The following is an 18,161-nucleotide window of genomic DNA, read 5'->3' as shown; positions in this document are numbered from 1 at the left end:
GGACTTGATTTGAATTTTGGTAATATACACCCCAAAGCACCCAAAGGTCAAATCTGCGATGGCACTATCAAAAAATATGTGTCATGAGGAGTAATGTATAATATGTTGTAAGTTTCAAAAAGTACATAATTGTGGGGAGTATGCCCCATGCCCTACTAGAGTGGCATGCTAGTACGCTCTATACACTATAGTTATCCTTTGACGTCTAGCCTGGCACCACACTGCATGTTCAGCTCAGTATTCCCTCTCCGTCTAGAGAAAATTCTAGATCTGAGTCTGACTCTGAATTGCATGAAAAAGACACAAACATGCACAAAAACACACAATAATGCAGTATGGCAAAACTTGGCAAATAAATTGACGGTGATGGTAAATAAATGCAAGAAAAAACTTTAAAAAATACATATGAATTATCAGTGCAAAATCTATTAAATAAAAGATCAGCTATATAAGTGCCTTTATAATGGTATGGTGTGTAAAATGGCATAAGTGGTATCCAGTTTACTAGTACTTGGTTGTGAATACTGTTGTAATGGACCACCACAGCCCCTGCCAACACTGATCAACATTCTACATGGAATATCATTTGAGGGATCCTGTTGGTGACCTATACTGGATATAAAGCCATTCAAACTGATACTTGCATGTATGGAGGTCAGGTACACTGTGGCTTTGCTGTGATAGCCTGGCAAGGGAGTCCTGTCTCCATTTGAATCAAGAATATAAAGTTTCCCACCATACTCAGCAACGTAAACACCAGTTGACTGGGGTGATATAGTGATAGCTAAATAAATTAAAAGACATACACAGTAACCAACTGTTGTATTGTAGAGAATGATATACCTGGGGTATGTAAGTTGATAATTCTATGTAATGTCTGGTCAGTAAACCAACAGCTAATCACAGAAGCACTGTTATCACAGTCTCCATGTAGAGCATACACTACAACCTTCTGCACAGATGTTGAGAATACAGAATTCAGTTGAACAATTCCTAACTTAGGATCAAGCTTGTCAGAAACCGAATCAACTTTTAGTGGTGTTGTTGTAAGGTCTTTCATTTGATGGTCTTTGAAAGTCTCTTTCCAAGTATTAAGTGATTCCACAATGTAAATGAGACCATTGTCACAGCCACACCATATAACTTGTTGCCCTCCATCTTTCTCAAAAGTTTCTATTGTATTCAAACATCCAATATTTTTCAAACAAATACTTTTGATTGTAGACATCATAGAGTAAAGCATTGAGCTTTCTTGTGCATCCAGAAGGGATTCATTGTTCTCAATGAAGGCTAACATTCCATGGTGGTATCCCACTAAGACCAAATTGTCAGCAACACTGAGCATGACACGCAGAGATTGCCCATGCTGCTGTAATTCCTCAAATGAACAGTATTTCAATATGCCAGATGTCTCAATCTGGCAAATAGCAATGCTGCCATCTTCACAAGCAATCCACACATGTTTATCATCAACTTGGCATAGTGACTTAATACAACTCTTCAGCGTTGTATGATAAACCTAAGGAAAGGCAATGCAGTAAACACAAATTCTCTGACTCAAGTATGCATATGTTGTTGTATATGGATAGCTTGAAGCCTCTGTTTTGAAACTAGAGTTGTTAATGTATAATGGCTATAACAATGGTCATAAAAGCATAATGAATTTGATACTGAAGCTAGCACAGATCACCACACAACAGTCCTAACAATAGCATTCAGCCATTGATCATTTCATTCAGCCATTGATCATTTCCTTCAGTATATGGTTGACTAAGATAGGCAAATTTACTGTACACGTCAATGTAGAAGCTACTATCAAGGCCAGAGGAAGCAATTCTAAAGTGGTCAGGCCAAGGGGTAGGCACTATGAAATGCTGAGCACTTTGTTGTGTGAATGTTAGGGTGGTCTGGGGGCATGCTCCCCAGGAAATTGCATGCTCTGAGATTAAATCTGAGACTATTATCAGCTGTAAACTCCCTAGCACATTATTGACTACTGCACGTAGCTACATCATGTGTTCACATTAATTTCTTACATCATAATACAATTGTACCACATGTAAATACAGTATCGTCCCCTTTGTTATAGCTACTATACACATGCAGCACGAGTCTATACAATTTGAAACTGATAGCTATATAACTTATAATAATTTTAATTTGATGAGGTCACACAACTCAGTGAATAGCTAGCTGGGCACTAAGCTATATGCTTAATCTTACCCTATCATGCTATGTGCTGCAGCGTTCAAATATTCATCCAATTAGCTATGTACACTTCCATGCAAAGCTATTTATATTTCGTATTTGCTAGCTTCATAAAGTGTTTGACTAATAAATCAGTAAATACTTGAGTGCTCTGTGGCTGTTCTATTAGAGTGTTTCGATCTTTTCCATGACTGATTGTCACGGGGAAGGACTTAACAGTATGACGTAAGTATTCTACTGGCATTATCACAATGCTTGCATGATGCTTTAAACATCTATCATTCACAAAACACACCAGCATAATCGGCCAGTCGCCAGTGCCTATCAGCAACTTGGATATATATTTTTAAAATTAATGCTGAAAAAGTGGTCAGGCTATGGCCTGAATGGCCTGAATGGCCTGAATGGCCGCACCGCTTCCTCCGGCCCTGACTATTAACCTAAAAATGTCTGCACAACTCTGACCCTACTAGGCCTGCTTTATAACAGTGTTATAATAAAATAATGATACTGAAACAAGGTAGATTGTTTGACACAAATTAGGCAATTAAATTTGTACGTCAGGTGTTTTATTATCAATTTTATTTTACTTTGAGAACAATGAGATTGACAGCACACGAAGCCATTGATGGACTACCAGCAAATTACTCAAGGATGAAGGACACAAAGAAGGGCAAAGGTCAATCTATGATGTTTTCATTGTATATCCTCTGTACAACAATGTACTACAAACTTACATCCATTTTAAAACTGGGACCACTTTCAGAATCGACTACAGTATACACAGATAAGACATTTTCTTCTATATACTGGAGGATGAGATTACTGGCAATCCACAGGGATGCATTACCATCTTCTGCTATCACTACTAACACATCAGTGACTTGAAGGTCACCAAGATTGTATGAGTTGACAATTGACAGGTTTTCTGGCACCATAAGGTTTGTCAGTTCCTCAGCACTTGGTCGATTGGTGTACTCCTGAGCCCAGCAACTAACCAAACAGTCATATAACACCTGAGGGTACTTGGGGTCCTAAACACACAACAGAACAGATATTCACTGATATAATGACTATGGATTATATGAGCACAAATACACCATAGCTCACACACACACACACACACACACACACACACACACACACACACACACACACACACACACACACACACACACACACACACACACACACACACACACACACACACACACACACACACACACACCACCATGCAACCTGTTAACACGAACACTAAAAATAGGGCATCTATACATCTGCACACATCTGGTCCCCAGTATTGCTATTTGCTCAGTACATAAACCATCCTTGAAAATCACATTAATTATTCAGGTTTCACTGCACATTACACAAGCTCATGGCAAGCACACATTTCACTTGTTCTGTGGATTGAGCTTTATCCCCCCCATCAGAGAACCAATCCTTTTTTTTTTTTTGCCCTCACCCCAACCCTCCATGAGTGATAGTGATATACCTCCACCTAGCCAACAATGCCAAAAAACTCATTTACAAACCTTTTTATTAACACCAGATGAGAGCATGCTCAGAAAGATGAATGCACAAAAGATAACAATAGCAGGGACCTGGTCCATGATTTCTTCTCTTGCACTAAAGGACAATGTTAATGCATGATATAAACCTGATTATCGGTCAGTTTAAGGTAATCCTGTCACTACCTAGTCCTCACCACAATGTCAGGGATAGGGGTGCTGTCATTAGCCATACAACCAAGTGGAGTGTTGCTGTGCCCAGCAGCTTGCACATATACTGTACACTCATGCATACACACACTACACTATACACATTCATCTTACCACTGATACAAATTGTGGTCTCCTTCCCATCTCCATTTCTGTATCAAATAACCCAGGATGGACACCATCTGGCGGGAGCTCCCGAAGTGTCATCAACTCATACAGTGACACACCCAGTGAAAATATGTCAACCTAAACACACAGCACTGTGTACCTGGTGTACAATGTTCAATTTACCAACTTTTTCAGTCATTTGCTCTTTCCCCTTGTATCTGATAGCCTCAGGGGCAGTGTGACCAGGGGTGGCCGACTTTCGATGAAACCCTCCTGGTCCAACAAATGCTGATATCCCGAGGTCAGCCAGCTTGACCAAAACTCCGGGCTTATTGCTTAGCACTTTGCAGTGGACACATGAAACTGATTTCAGAGGTTTCCCTTGCACATAACACTGATGCCCGTGTGGTGGAAATTGAAACACCAACACATTATCTGGCTTAATATCAAAGTGGACAATACTCTTTTCTTGATGGAGGTAATTCAAGGCACATGATATCTAAGGAAAAGATGCAAAGCTAATGTTTATTGCAGATCTTACATTATATACTAATTTTGTCATGCACAATAAAACAGACAGAGCATGAAAAATGTTTAAAGACTGCTTATAGCAATATTTAAAAATACAGCCAGACATACATCACAATATACACAGACATACACTACTTTACATGCATACAATATGACATATGTACACTTTGAACAGAAACAGTACGCATATCACATACAGACAACACACACACCACACGTGCACGCACACATGCACGCACGCACGCATGCACACACACACACACACACACACACACACACACACACACACACACACACACACACACACACACACACAAAGAAAAAGCAAAGCCTTCAGCTGCCGCTAAGTGGTCATGCTGCCCAGTGGCCAGCACTGGGGCACCTGTGCACTACTCAGGTGCTATGAGTCAGTGCAGGCATGTCCTCCTGGGGCAGGACTAGTAACCCGCAGGAGGCTGTACCATGTCTCACAGTTGAAGGTGTGGGCACCCAAAGTCCCACCTGTACCTTCAACTGCTATATGAGACATGGACAGTTGAGCATTTGCTTCCCCAGTTTACACCAGGTACCCATTGATGTTACAGCTGGGTGGGCTGCTTCCCAGTTGGCACCAGGCCACCAGGTCCCCATTTTAACAGCTGGGTAGACTGGAGTAATGTGAGTAAAGTTTCTTGCTCAAGGAAACAACAACAATACCAAAGTGGCCAAACTGGGAATCGAACCTGGAACCTTTCGATTACCAAGTGGACATCCTAACCACTTGGCTATGCTGTCCCACACGCACGCACGCATGCACGCACGCACGCACGCACGCACGCACGCACGCACACACAAACACTACACACCTGTTGAATACTCAGTAACACTGATTCTGGACACAAACTACATCTCGCTTTTCTGTAGTCCATCAGTATCTTCTTAAGACTACCGAGTGGGGCCCACTCCATCACAAAGCTCAAAGGGTCCATAGTTATCCCAATAAAATGAACTATGTTCTTGTGTGAGGAAGAGCACAGCTTGTTCAACTCCAAGCGAATGTCGGCATACTTATCAACGATGAACTCTAGTGATTCTGACTGATCCTCCATCATATTAGGAGTGGATATCACTTTAACTACCACATCATCAAGTGTACCAGAGTCTTCCTAAAGTATAATATTGACTAACATAAGCACATGTTGTAGGAGTTTACTACCTTATAAAACTTTACTCGGTACACTGTTCCAAAACCTCCTTGCCCAAGAATCTCGTGCTTGCCTCTGAGAGCACTCTTATCAATTGTTGTATGTAACATATCCCTGAACATCTGCAAATATAGTACATAATACTGTTGACTACATGAAGTAACCCTTACAAGTGTATGTATGTATGTAGTAAGTGTGTGTGTGTGTGTGTGTGTGTGCGTGCGTGTGCGTGTGTGCGTGTGTGTGGTATGCATATGTGTAGTGTTTAAATGAGTGTCACTGTATGCATGAGTATATGTGTGTGTGTGTGTGTTGTGTAAGGTACACATCTTACCACATCAGGAATAAGATCTGATAATTTCAGTGAATCATGGTTAGGGCACATAATGGTATTTCCAAGATTATCTGCTGCCCATATACAATGCTTGAAGGTAAACCCAGCTGGTACAGCTGTTCCTAAGTTCCATGCAATTCTACTCCTACTGCTGTTTTGATCATGACCAGGAAATCCTTTAAACAAGTCTGTTTCCTTTTCTAGACAGCTGGGAACTTTGTTCACCCATGCTTTCATCTCATTCACTGGGGAGGTGCATGTCATGACTCTTCGACCATGAATCCCAGACAATTCAAGTGATTTATCTCGATTGAGTTTAATGTCAAAGCCACTGTCTTCTTCAACTCTCTGGTCCTGAGGGGTTTTACTGTCTCCAAAGCAATAAGGACAGGGAACAAACTGTTGTATGATTGTACTGTCATTTGAATACAAACCTGAGTCACCTTCAAGCCATTCCCTTAACACTTCATCAATTACCTCTAAAACATGAGACATAATTTGAGAACTCATTAGACTTGAAACACGCTTTGGGCCATGCAGGTCAGTTGAGCTTGATTCCAATATGTAGTCAGGTACATTAATTTCAAATCCATTGTTAAAAGTTGAAAAGTCCTTGCCTGTAGTGTCAAGTGCCATCTTTCTGATTTTTTTCACAGTGGAGCTAGATGCCTGCCTATTGCCATCGCCATCAACCACATTTGGATTAACAAGGTTACTGACAAACAGTAGAGTTCTATTATCAAAATCCAGCATTATTCCATTTTTCCAGTAAAACCATTGACAGGGTATATGACCAATAACGACATCTCCTGGATCAGTTAGTCGCTGAAATGGCATGTCTGAGACACAGTTGTTTAAAATTATCTTGTAAAATTGACTGGCAGATGATAGACACCTGGCTAACAACCGTGGCCAAAAACTAATTGGAATATGGTGAAATAAGACTATCCTACGATAGCATACTCCAGTAGAATGCAAAGTCAGCTGTCTCTTTGTGTGTACCATTCTTGTAACTGCAGGCAACATTTTGGCAGAAAATATAGAAGCTTCCACATTTAAATCTTCACTTAAATATTTCTTCACATTTTTACGTGGGAAAGTGTATTTAGCAGTTGCACGAGAACGTTTATCAACTTTCTCATCAATAAGAGAGGGAATGAGCAGTGTGTTTGCATCCAGGGGTACAGCAATTTCAAAATTACACAGCAGTTTAACAAATGAACCAATATACTCCGGAAGTAATCCACGTTCAGACAACATTTCCTCCAAATGGATTCTACTCAATTTTCCATTGTGTCTACCACCTGTAGTAAAAATATTTATATAATAATACTATAAGAATCAAGACATGGTCATGTTGTCAATAGGAGCTGATATTTATACATACCACATTCATCTCTAAAACATTAACAAGTATGCATGTGATGCGTACTCTGTAGGTCTTAAAGGTGAATATACGCCATGCATTTGACTTCTTTACTACTGTACAACTTATAGGCTTCTGTGTTTGACCTTCTTGTCACTTTGCTGTCAATGTCTTCTATGTGGCTTCTGAAGGACACAGTATTCAAGTAAGATTCCTATGTTTCGCTACAGTCAAATTGTAGTAGAGAGTCATTGATGTAGTATAATAGTAGTCATCAGCCTGCTGCACAGCAGTATAGTACATGCGCTTGCATTAAGACTCAATTTCCAGGGTTTAGTGCAGATTGGATCAGCTAGAAGAATGTCTTGTTACAACACATTAGAGGATACTCTCATTAGCAAAGAGTTGTTGTGTTATCTGAAGGTTTCCACTTTCCAACTTTCAACCAATAAAAACATCAGCAACTAAGACTGATGATCTGCGATCTGGGCATCATCTTTCACCTTGCAGTAGTACTTTGACAAACACATTGCCATGCAAACTGTCATACAGAGATTTGGGAAAGATGCATAATGTCTGTACCAAAATCCACAAACTACACATGATGAGCTTATAGCTGACTCTATTGTAGAATCTCCACTGGTTGCCTTTTATAATCATTCTCTTAAAATTAAGGATGATGTTTTCTCAACTTCATAGAAACAGTCAAACATTACTCCAGTACGGATAGGAAGACACATCGAGAATCAAGTAATTACAGGCCTATAGCTGTGGTTCCTGTGCAGAGTTATTGTTAGCTTTAAATTGCATTGTGAATTCCTTAGACAGTGTAAATATGCAGTGTGCGCCATGTTCAGCCTTAATGAGGGTTTTCATCAATTATTGCAAATACTTGCAAGTTTTACAAGTTTTACACCAGATACAAACCACAACTATACAAATAGTGGCATAATCGTGGTAGATGCCTGAAAAAACAATCCTTGAGGAAAATCATATGCAAAATAGAGAATTAGGATATGTGGTGTAGACCTGAAGTTTTAATTAAAAAATGCAAATTTAAAATAGTTCGGGAGTTGATACCTTGCTGCACCATAGCATCATGAAAAAAGGACGTAAAACGGGAAAGCTACTGATTCAGCACTGCTGTCATGCCAATATGTGGGGAAAGTGGTCTTATTGCCTATTTAAGCATAGCAAGAAATGCTGGTTTTAAGTATTTAGTACAATGGTAAAAGCTATGTTTACCACATTTTCACACATTTTACACCAATTCCTTAGAGAGCATCCACTGTGCAAGTAGCTAACAGCTAAGTTTCCCACCATTTTAGATACTTTTTAACTGATGTTGACTGTATCAGGTGAGCTCCATTATAGGAGTGGTGGGTGGGGGTGGAGGGGAGGGAAAGAGGTTGTTTACAGAATTAAAGAGGGACACAATAGGGATGAATTGAGCTATTTTATATTTTATGGGCCATTGAAGTATAAAACTGGCAAAAAAGGAAAGAAAATTTTCAGTGTAGGTCTTTATTCAACACCACGGAGCTGTATAGCCACATACAGCCATCTCCTGGTTGGCCAGAACTCCATTAAGGTGCTAGGCCACTTGTATAGCTCGCCACTGGGCTTGGAAAAAGCAACCAACAAAAGCAGACCACCCAAGCCAGTGAAATTTGATAGCAGCTTTTGTGTTCGTGGTGAAAAATCGAATCTGCAGTCATGAGCGATAAGACTGGTTTTCCCAGGCCCATTCACATGCGATGTATCTTTCAGGAGTACCAACTGATTCTTGTGGCTCATGGATTATTATACTGTATTTATATTTATTGATGATTATTGCAATTAAATTGTAATTGACTATGTATTTCTAGTAGTGCTTTGTGTGTGAAATAATATAATCAGTGGGCTGTAATAGAAGTTTGTATGAACACGTGTTGGGAAACCTTGATTAAATATTGCTTTACACTGGTAGAAGAGGATGGTGGAAGGCCACATCAGTATTTCCAAGCCGTTTGCAAGTGGCGTGTAAAAGACTGGCTTCACAATTAAAGATCTGCTTGTGTGCAAACAGATGGGATGCAGCAAACAGGCAAAGAAACATTATCACCTGAAACATATTCAAGGTGTGTGAATTAGGGACCCGCCTATTATGCTATGCTGCACTGCTCAAAAATTTTACCTATTATGTTCAAATTATGCTCAAGCTGTATGCCTCAATTCCAAATAAATTTGCAGTTATGGGCTCATAATAAATGGCTGAAGCACATCCTTGCTCTCCAAAAATGTATGTGACAGAAAAGATCGATATACCCTAATAGAACAGTCAGCGGCCTGATTGTTCTATTAGAGTTATTGATCGTTCTATTAGAGTATATCGATCTTTTTCTGTGATATGTATTTTGAACATCAACGAATTGTAGTATGGCTCAAATATTCTTCCTATTATGCTAGCATTATGCTCAATGCTTTCAGGAACCTATTATGCTCAAAATTATTCCAGCATAATTGGCGGGTCCCTAGTGTGAGTACCATACACACCCACCCAACACAGATTTCTCCTATGGCCAAGCTTTACAAAAGTCAACTCAAGCCTGTATTGTTGTTCATGAAAGACATACTATATATAATTAAACCATTTCAGTGACCTACTACAGATACCTATCACACACGCGTGTATGCATACATGCACACACATGTAAGCATATATACCTCGGTTCCACACCCAAGAGACACAATAATCCACAGTCACAACCGATGATAGTAAATCATAAAGCCATGGAGGATCAACAAAGTACAGATCACTCAATCCTGGTGAGTTGTAATGAATCAGTGTGCCTGTAAGTAAACAAACATGAAGGAAAGTTACTGTATAGCAACCATCAAATTTGTTAACATTAAATACTGCATCCTAGTCATTATGTATGTGAATGTAATTTGCTTTATTTTCGCTGTATTTTTTTGAGTAAATTTTTTGGCTAGGAAAACCCAAATCTCCATGATCCCTAATATACAGCACCACCGTACTGTATGGTATGCAAAAGTGATATGAAAATACTTTACACAAAATCTTTTTGCACAATTATATCTTACAGAGATACTTCCAAGCAGTAGCTGTGTGGCTTGTTACCTTTAATACTGTAGCTATTGGCTTTTAACTAAGACACATTAAGCACCAACCTATGTGGCTAAATCTGTAGCTGCAGATATTCTATTAGAGCAGTCACATAATATTACTTGCATAAATAAACTGTAAATAGTTTACATTTTTTATCATGAAAGTGTTTTGCACAAAACTAAGTAAATTACTGTCATGAAAATCTACAGAATGAGTGTGGGTGATTTTATTATTATTGTCACAGCTATGGGGTAAACTGCTTATAGCAAAAACTGTAAATCTATCTGTAGATAAGATCAGTGGCAGATCCAGAGGGGAACATGTTCCCAACATACACACAAATTCTACCCCCTTGTCAAACCGATCTGCCCCTGAAGATATCGATGGTAGTTATAAGACAAAGTGTAATGCAGTGGATTTTTCAAATAGAACAGTCACCCAGAATTTCTAATGTTACCCAGTATTCAAATCACATACTTCCAGATCTTAAACTCTTAAACACTGAGCTGCTACTGTCAATTATCAACTACTCTTTTATATAAATGAAAGCTTTTTTTTTGCCAGGGGACACTCTGGTCACCCTGTCGGCACCTTTGGCAGAACCTGAGCCTGCGCAATCACTGCACTAACTCGTTTGTTTCCCTCCCAACAGTTTCACGTACTGTTTGACTCTCTTTTCAAAGTGCTTTTCATCTTTCCCTCATGGTACTTGTTTGCTATCAGTCTCGTGTCAGTATTTACTATGTGTATTGTATTAGAAACCAAAAAACTTTGTTCTATTAGAACACTACATATTATAAAACAACATCAGTTACAATGATGTTGTATTAATGACAGCATGCCATGTCATTGCTACCAAGTATTCACAGGCCGCAACTTGGCAATTATGGGATGGAAAATTTTTTATCATTGTAAGTTTTGTAACACTGATAGTAATTAATCATTACCATTGCCAATGAAGTAATTGACTGCATCTTCAACAATCTCATTCATAAATGTTTCATCCATAAAATGAACTGATGATGGTACTAAGTATGTTAGCCTCTCTTTTAGCAGTTGCCTAGAAGTGAGAATAACCTATAACTGTATCATATAACTCATGCACACACACACACGCATGCACGCACGCACGCACGCACGCACGCACGCACGCACGCACGCACGCACGCACGCACGCACACACACACACACAACACACACACTCACAAATTACTTTAACTCATTCCAGGCAAAAAAGTGAACACTTTCCTTAAGACTGTCATTGTTTTCTATCCTCTGACCCACAAAATGTTCTTGTAGTTCAACAAATCCTTTTGGAACTTGTTGCTGCATCAATTTCACCTTCTGATCTACTCGATGGGCTAAAGGAATAATTAAATTAAATAAACGCACAAATGACAGACATACCAGAAAAAGTCTCGATCTTTGTAGCAACGTCACACAAGATTTGAGTAAGCTTAATGATGTCACTAAAATCCCTCTTCCCTTCATGACACGCCACAAACTCTACTGCACTAATCTTAGGATACACCTTAGACTTTGAGTCATACAGACAATGGACAGCTTCACTAATCCTTTCACGTTCTTTACTCTTTTTAGACAGTTGGTCATTGTGAGTTGCCACAATCACAACCTTAGACATTGGAGCCCTAGCCTGTAGTTATTAAACAAGTCATTGTAACAGATATCAATAGATGTATGTGATTACTTTAATGGCTAAAAGCCAGTCCTCTAATTCAACAACACCTCGGACACCATCTGTGGCTTTGAAGCAGATCACATAAATAGCAGAAGGAGTAAAGAAACATTGTTGAATGCACTTCTCCTAAAAATAGGCACCGTCTAAAGTTTAATATTAATACAGTATTGCTTACATCTCCAGAGAAATCCCATGTATGAAAAGAAATTGATTTCTGATTTGGAAGACTGGAAGTCTTTTTCTGTAGCTTTTGGCCATTAATAAGATAGTCACAGTTCCAAACGCCTATGTCCAAACTTTCACTACAGCTAGTAGTGCCTGATTCTACAGAATCAATTGTACTACACGGCTCAATAAACACACATACACATATTACCTGTTGGATTTAGTGTGTCAGGCGAATCAGGATTAAACAAAGACCACATGAAAATTGATGCACCTGATGCTGTCAGGTTCAACTTGAGGAATTTTAAAAGTGTTGATCTTCCATGACCTTTAGAACCAAGAAACATGAGCTTGACAGAAGGTGGAAAGCAATTGTTCCTGTCAAAAATCAAACCAATTAATGCAATACAAGAAAAGATAAACAATTTACATTGTACGACAGAACAATATACATACTTGTCTCTATACAGTGGATTTAAAAATTCAATTTTATCTCTGACACGCTGGAATTGATTAAGTTTGGACACAATTTCATCATCATTGATGTCTTCATACTCAAATTCAAACATGTTTCTCAGCTGACATATTTCAGCAGGGATTTTAAGATTTGTGTTCCCACTGATATTTAGTTGACTAAGTGATTTCATTCTGCTAAAATGTTTAGGCATTTCTGTAAGACTGCAGTAGCTCACATCAAGTTGACTCAATTGTGGAAAGAAGAGATGAATGCTCATGTATTTCCCTGATAAAAAACTCGCCGCCACATCGACAGTGGGCAGTTTGCTGTGTACAAATATCTTCTTCAAATCTTTATTACTGCTCAAATTAAGGGTGCAAAGTTTTGGCAGTGTTGTGTGACCGCGATGGTGACACTTGCGATGCTCATCTTTATGCAGAAATGTGGCCGCACATGGTCTTCTTTCAAAAGAAACAAAAAAGATTGTATCCCCATCAGCTCCTAAGTGGTTGTGACTAACATTAAGCCTTTCAAGTGAAAGAGGTATGTCATTGATTGAAGCAACCTTTGTCAATCGGTTGTAGGATAGATCTAGGGTCTGTAGCAATGGCACACAGCAAGACAAGTACACTGGAAAAGTTCTTATATGATTGTTACTCAACATGAGCTTTTGCAATGGTGATAAATATTCTTCCTGGGTTGTTACACCATAGTGTGTAGGGATTTTAGGTAGATCATTGAACACCAGTTCTGACCTGCCACACAGACTGTGATGGTTCAAGTCAGGCTTTCTATCTTCTTGTTCCATATTGTCTGGCAATGGGAGCTCTTCAAGAAGGTTATGTGAAACATCAAGGCTCTTCAGTAAAAGCCCTTGCCACCAATTATCAGGCAGTTTCTCTATATGATTGTAACACACATTTAATATCTTCAACTTTGGAAAGGTAAATAAATCCGAAGGTAATTCAGTTAGTTGATTATGAGTCGCTTTGAATTCTTTTAGCTTCAATTCTTTTATGTCTGGTCTGGGTAGTATTCCATCCCATGTTAAGGACTTTAAGCCAGTGTTATCAAGGATGAGGGTTTGTACAGAAGAAAAATTTAGCACACTCAGTGAAAATTCTTCGATTTTTGTGTCAGACAAATTGATTTTTGTAAGTTTTTTGGTATCAGCATGATACAGGTTGTAGTTAATCAACAATTCAATGTGTTTTACATGTCCACCGGAGAGTATAAGTGACAACGGAGTAATGCAATTATTGCCATCAACTGCTTGTCTAGAATTTACAATTTCAGCTGGGCTGACATGTTTCAGTAGTAACTCCAAAGCTGCGGGACTATCGGCTGAAGCAGCCAAATGATACAAGGAGACACCATCTTCTTCATTTGCTTCTATACAATACTGGGTGATCTTTGGGTCATTAAGTGGCTTCAAAATCCACTCAAAAATCTGAAATTTGTTGGTTTTAAGAGACCTATAATAAAATAATCAAAAACATAAAAACATTGCATTGAAAAATTTTGCAGATATAAATAAAAACTAATACAGATAAACAATACCATCATGTACATACCAACAAGCAAGCTTCCTATAAAGCTGTGGTAACAATTTTGTTTTAATCAACTCTTGGATGTCCTCCATAACTGTAATTGTAGACAAACATAAACAACATAACGACAATGGCTTTTTCGTACCAATAGTTCTATTGGTATTGCCACCTTGACGCTGATTTATCCAAGCTATTTCACATAAATCTATAAGCAATTTAAAATAGATTTTGTCATATACGTATACTGTTGCTTGATTGTCTTACCAAGTAATACAACTCCTAGGTCAAATCCAACTGTCAAGGCTAAATGTTTGGGTTGTTGGCCAATGGCAGACCTGATAGTAGGATTTGCGCCATTTTTTATCAGCTCAAAAATGGTCAACATCAGATCATTCTCTTGTTTTGATTTGTCTTCTACCTAGTACATGATTACATGTATATATGTAGATAACTAAATTCTACAACCTGCTTTTACCTTTATTTTGTAGCCTTTTGAGGCGGCGAAGTGTAATGCAGTCTGTCAAGAGAATATTCACATACATACACATATGCACAACACAGGTACGTATGTACGTACGGATGTACATGTAAACACACATCTGCATTCTATGTACACATTAGTCCATACCCAGCCATTTGTTTCTGAATCTTCTGTTAGCTGCAGTTGCTCATTCACGTTTATACCACCTACAAAAGTTAATTCAAATCAAAATAGTAGTTTTGATACACTGTCTAATCTGTCCACCAAATTACTGCATGATTTATCCAGATGATGTTATCATACGCAGTAACCTGATAGTAAGGTTTCACCACAAATGTGGATTTAATGTACCTATTCTCAGTATGTAGTGTTGTTTAGTACAAGATTTTTGATTCATTCTAGTTTCAGTTGTCCAAATTTTTATAGTTTTACATTACAAATCAAACCATTACCTAAATATTTGAAGGTCAGTAAAACTCAGAAAAATTAAAATCTTAAAAGGTATTTAGCAAATTATGGTAGTTTAGCGCATCTATGAAGCTTTTCCACCATGATAAATTCGCAATGTATGTGTGCAAATGAGCATTAGTTTCCCTAAAATAAAATACTGCCATTTTAAATTTTAGTTAATGAAAATAGACTTAATTTTAAGTACTATAAATGGACAAAACATTACTTCACAATAATCATTTTTAGTTATACTACCAAACTTGACATACGTATACTTGTAGCCAGCAAACTAAAAGTCAAAATACCATATATATTTACTTGTTGTGGCATTTATTACCTTAGTTCTAAAAATCGATGTGGCGAATATTCAAATTTGATCACCGCTTGAGGATGTTAAAGCCCTTATTTTCAAAATCGATCATTACACCACTCAAGTGTAGCTACTATTGAAGGTGTGGTGGTTAATCAAGTAAATATGGTACCTGTACTACTAGGAGCTTTAGTACTATAACAACACTAATTTTATAACACTAGTCTGTGCATATAAACATAGTAAGGTAACTAAAGGGTTGGATCCCTCCATTTATCAGTCATGTGTAATATGCACACTAGCGGTTATTCTTTAAATTACTCAAGACCTCTGCTCATCGCCCATTTGTCTCGTCAACTATAGGGTAATAAATGAACAATCTTACATGGTAATGTGGAAAAGATTACCTTAAATCAGCTGTAGATAACCAATTTTGACTTTAGATTTACGTTTCTTAGTTAATTCATTTCTTGTACTCTATATAGTTAACTTAAACTTTGATGTGATTGCAGTACGGGTGCACAGCCTTTTCAGCCTCAATCCTGAGCTATAATCAATATACTCAAATAGAGCAGTCAAGTGTATATAATTCGATGTCTATTAATTTCACTATTGAAAAAGTATCTATAAAAATTGTGATTTATAGACGACTTCAACTCTCGATCCTTAACGTTTCGAGGGCGTGGCAGATCAATTTAGGCCCATAATATTATATAGGCTACACTGTATGCATATTTAAAAAAATTCTTACCACACGCAGACAACAACTCCACGACGGAAATGCTTCCGTAATGAGCAGCTTTTCGAAGCAGTTCGTTCAAGAAGACCTCGTTTGTAGTGTCATCCCCTGTCAACCTTTCTTCGATGAATGCGCGATTGTTGTGAATCGCAGCGTTGAGGAAATCTTGCCTTAGTTGTTCATCCATTAATCCGAATTCAGCCTCGTCTACTTGAGTGTCACACACAACCACATTATCAGTGCCAGTCTTTCAGACAAGCAGAAAAGGTTGACTTGATGAAATCAGAAAAGTTAAGAAAACGGGTACTTTCCTGTGACGTCACGAATCATGAGAGAGGTTAGTGTGGTGATAAAACCGGTTTAACCACACAAACTGTATGGCACGGATGTACTGTATAAAAGAAATACTATTGTTGGCCACTTGTGATATATTGCATGGATCATTGCTTCGAACTATGCTGCCTCTGTATGCTTGCAGGCTAGTCTTCGATTCACTGACTCCTCAGTTGTACTATTCAATAGCCTTTTAAATTCTGTATATACTTTCAGATAGCATCAGTGTTTTCTAATAAAAAACTTTCAGTATCTTTAGTAGCTAGTCAAATCCACCTCGTCCAATAATCCCAACAGTTATTTTCTTTATTGAATAAAAAGTGCACATTCCCTAATATTAAATCGGCACATGTGCTTAATTATGTAGCTAGTAATTCTGAACTTGTCAAGTGATGTGCAATTTGTAGACAGCTTTCAGGACCATCACTACTATATCAAATTTCCTGGCCAGAGGTTGAACAAAACGAATGAACCCTTAGTCTTCTTAGATGTGGTAAAACAGTGTAGACAAATTTAAGAGGTGGACTAGTACCACCTTCTCCTCAATACTTGCTAGTCTGGCACAGCCACCCCTTTATTTCTAATCAAAGGAGTGGCCACGCCAGATTAAGCACTTGCGTGGCCACTAAACTTTAGTATCTATACAAAAGTAGATATTTAATCATGTCCAAGACCATTATACCTCTGGAGTGCTTCTTTTTCTAAAGGTTTGATTGTGGGTATGTAGTTATAAAAGTTTTAATTGTGGCTTCATTTGTTCAGCAGGTATTTCTATAAAAAGGTAATCCTGCTGGCAAAGCCTCAATTTTAGAGGACTGTCACAGTGCATGTTGCTTTTATTCATCTAAACTATATTGCAATTATTGCTGGGCAGATTTAATCGGTGTCTATGCTAAATCCCTGTACATTCTGGAGCTATTTACAGAGAGTTTATAACGTGACGATGCAGATATTTTGGATCCTGTAAAAACACAACAGAAATTGTATAGCTATAACACAAAGTATAGAATGCAGTGCAACCCATGGATGAGGTGTCTATTCATTCTATTGAGATCACTTTCATTTTGAGGTTACAAGTCAAGAAGCTGAGTTTAAAGTGATACCTACTAGTAACAATCTTAGAAGGCACCTGAGGTGTTGCCTAGCCACCTGAAGTGACAACTGTAATACAGAAAGTAAATGCTTGCTATAAAAAGGAACATGGTGATATCAGATCAAATCAGGCAACTTACTACCAGGCACCTTGTGGTGATTATGTATGGACTTCTAATGCAATAAACACTCTCAGATTCATTTTCCACCTCCCAGTGATCTGGTACAGCAGCAAGACTTTGAAAGGAGTATAACTACATATTAACTAGTAATAGATGAAGACAATGATGGTGATGGTAAAGGAAAGAAGAGTAACACAAG

The 18,161-nt window shown here is 38.3% G+C and overlaps 1 protein-coding gene across 2 annotated transcripts; it reads right to left on the bottom strand.

The window, feature by feature from the left end:
• Window positions 1-345: 345 nt before the first annotated feature.
• On the bottom strand, window positions 346-16,723 carry LOC136267767 (leucine-rich repeat serine/threonine-protein kinase 1-like). Of its 2 annotated transcripts, XM_066062933.1 has the most exons (22): window positions 16,428-16,723; window positions 15,064-15,122; window positions 14,911-14,952; window positions 14,700-14,853; window positions 14,581-14,640; window positions 14,460-14,529; window positions 12,885-14,360; window positions 12,640-12,806; window positions 12,439-12,587; window positions 12,273-12,389; window positions 11,972-12,218; window positions 11,778-11,925; window positions 11,512-11,624; window positions 10,159-10,284; window positions 6,087-7,390; window positions 5,764-5,874; window positions 5,414-5,713; window positions 4,225-4,536; window positions 4,044-4,175; window positions 2,946-3,242; window positions 844-1,519; window positions 346-784 (listed from the first exon to the last, which is right to left on the bottom strand). In XM_066062933.1, the coding sequence occupies exons 1-22, from the start codon at window positions 16,600-16,602 to the stop codon at window positions 459-461; spliced, it is 6,561 nt and encodes a 2,186-aa protein (XP_065919005.1). In that variant the 5' UTR covers window positions 16,603-16,723; the 3' UTR covers window positions 346-458. The 2 variants fall into 2 exon arrangements, with proteins under 2 accessions (XP_065919005.1, XP_065919006.1); XM_066062934.1 differs by having other exon boundaries at window positions 14,700-14,849; window positions 14,911-15,122; window positions 16,428-16,518.
• Window positions 16,724-18,161: the final 1,438 nt, after the last annotated feature.

The sequence above is a fragment of the Dysidea avara genome, chromosome 9 (assembly GCF_963678975.1).
Source record: "Dysidea avara chromosome 9, odDysAvar1.4, whole genome shotgun sequence".
In the NCBI taxonomy this organism is placed as follows: domain Eukaryota; kingdom Metazoa; phylum Porifera; class Demospongiae; order Dictyoceratida; family Dysideidae; genus Dysidea; species Dysidea avara.
This window is presented reverse-complemented; position numbering and strand designations above follow the sequence as displayed.

What these genes read in the sequence shown, in the direction of transcription:
- LOC136267767 (XM_066062933.1), bottom strand. Translation starts at nt 16,602, where the DNA reads ATGGATGAACAACTAAGGCAAGATTTCCTCAACGCTGCGATTCACAAC. An exon ending in CAATTACTTCATTGGCAATG is followed by an intron (nt 10,285 to 11,511) that starts GTAATGATTAAT and finishes GTTTACTTACAG; the next exon opens with GCACACTGATTCATTACAAC. An exon ending in ACCGAGTAAAGTTTTATAAG is followed by an intron (nt 5,714 to 5,763) that starts GTAGTAAACTCC and finishes ATTATACTTTAG; the next exon opens with GAAGACTCTGGTACACTTGA.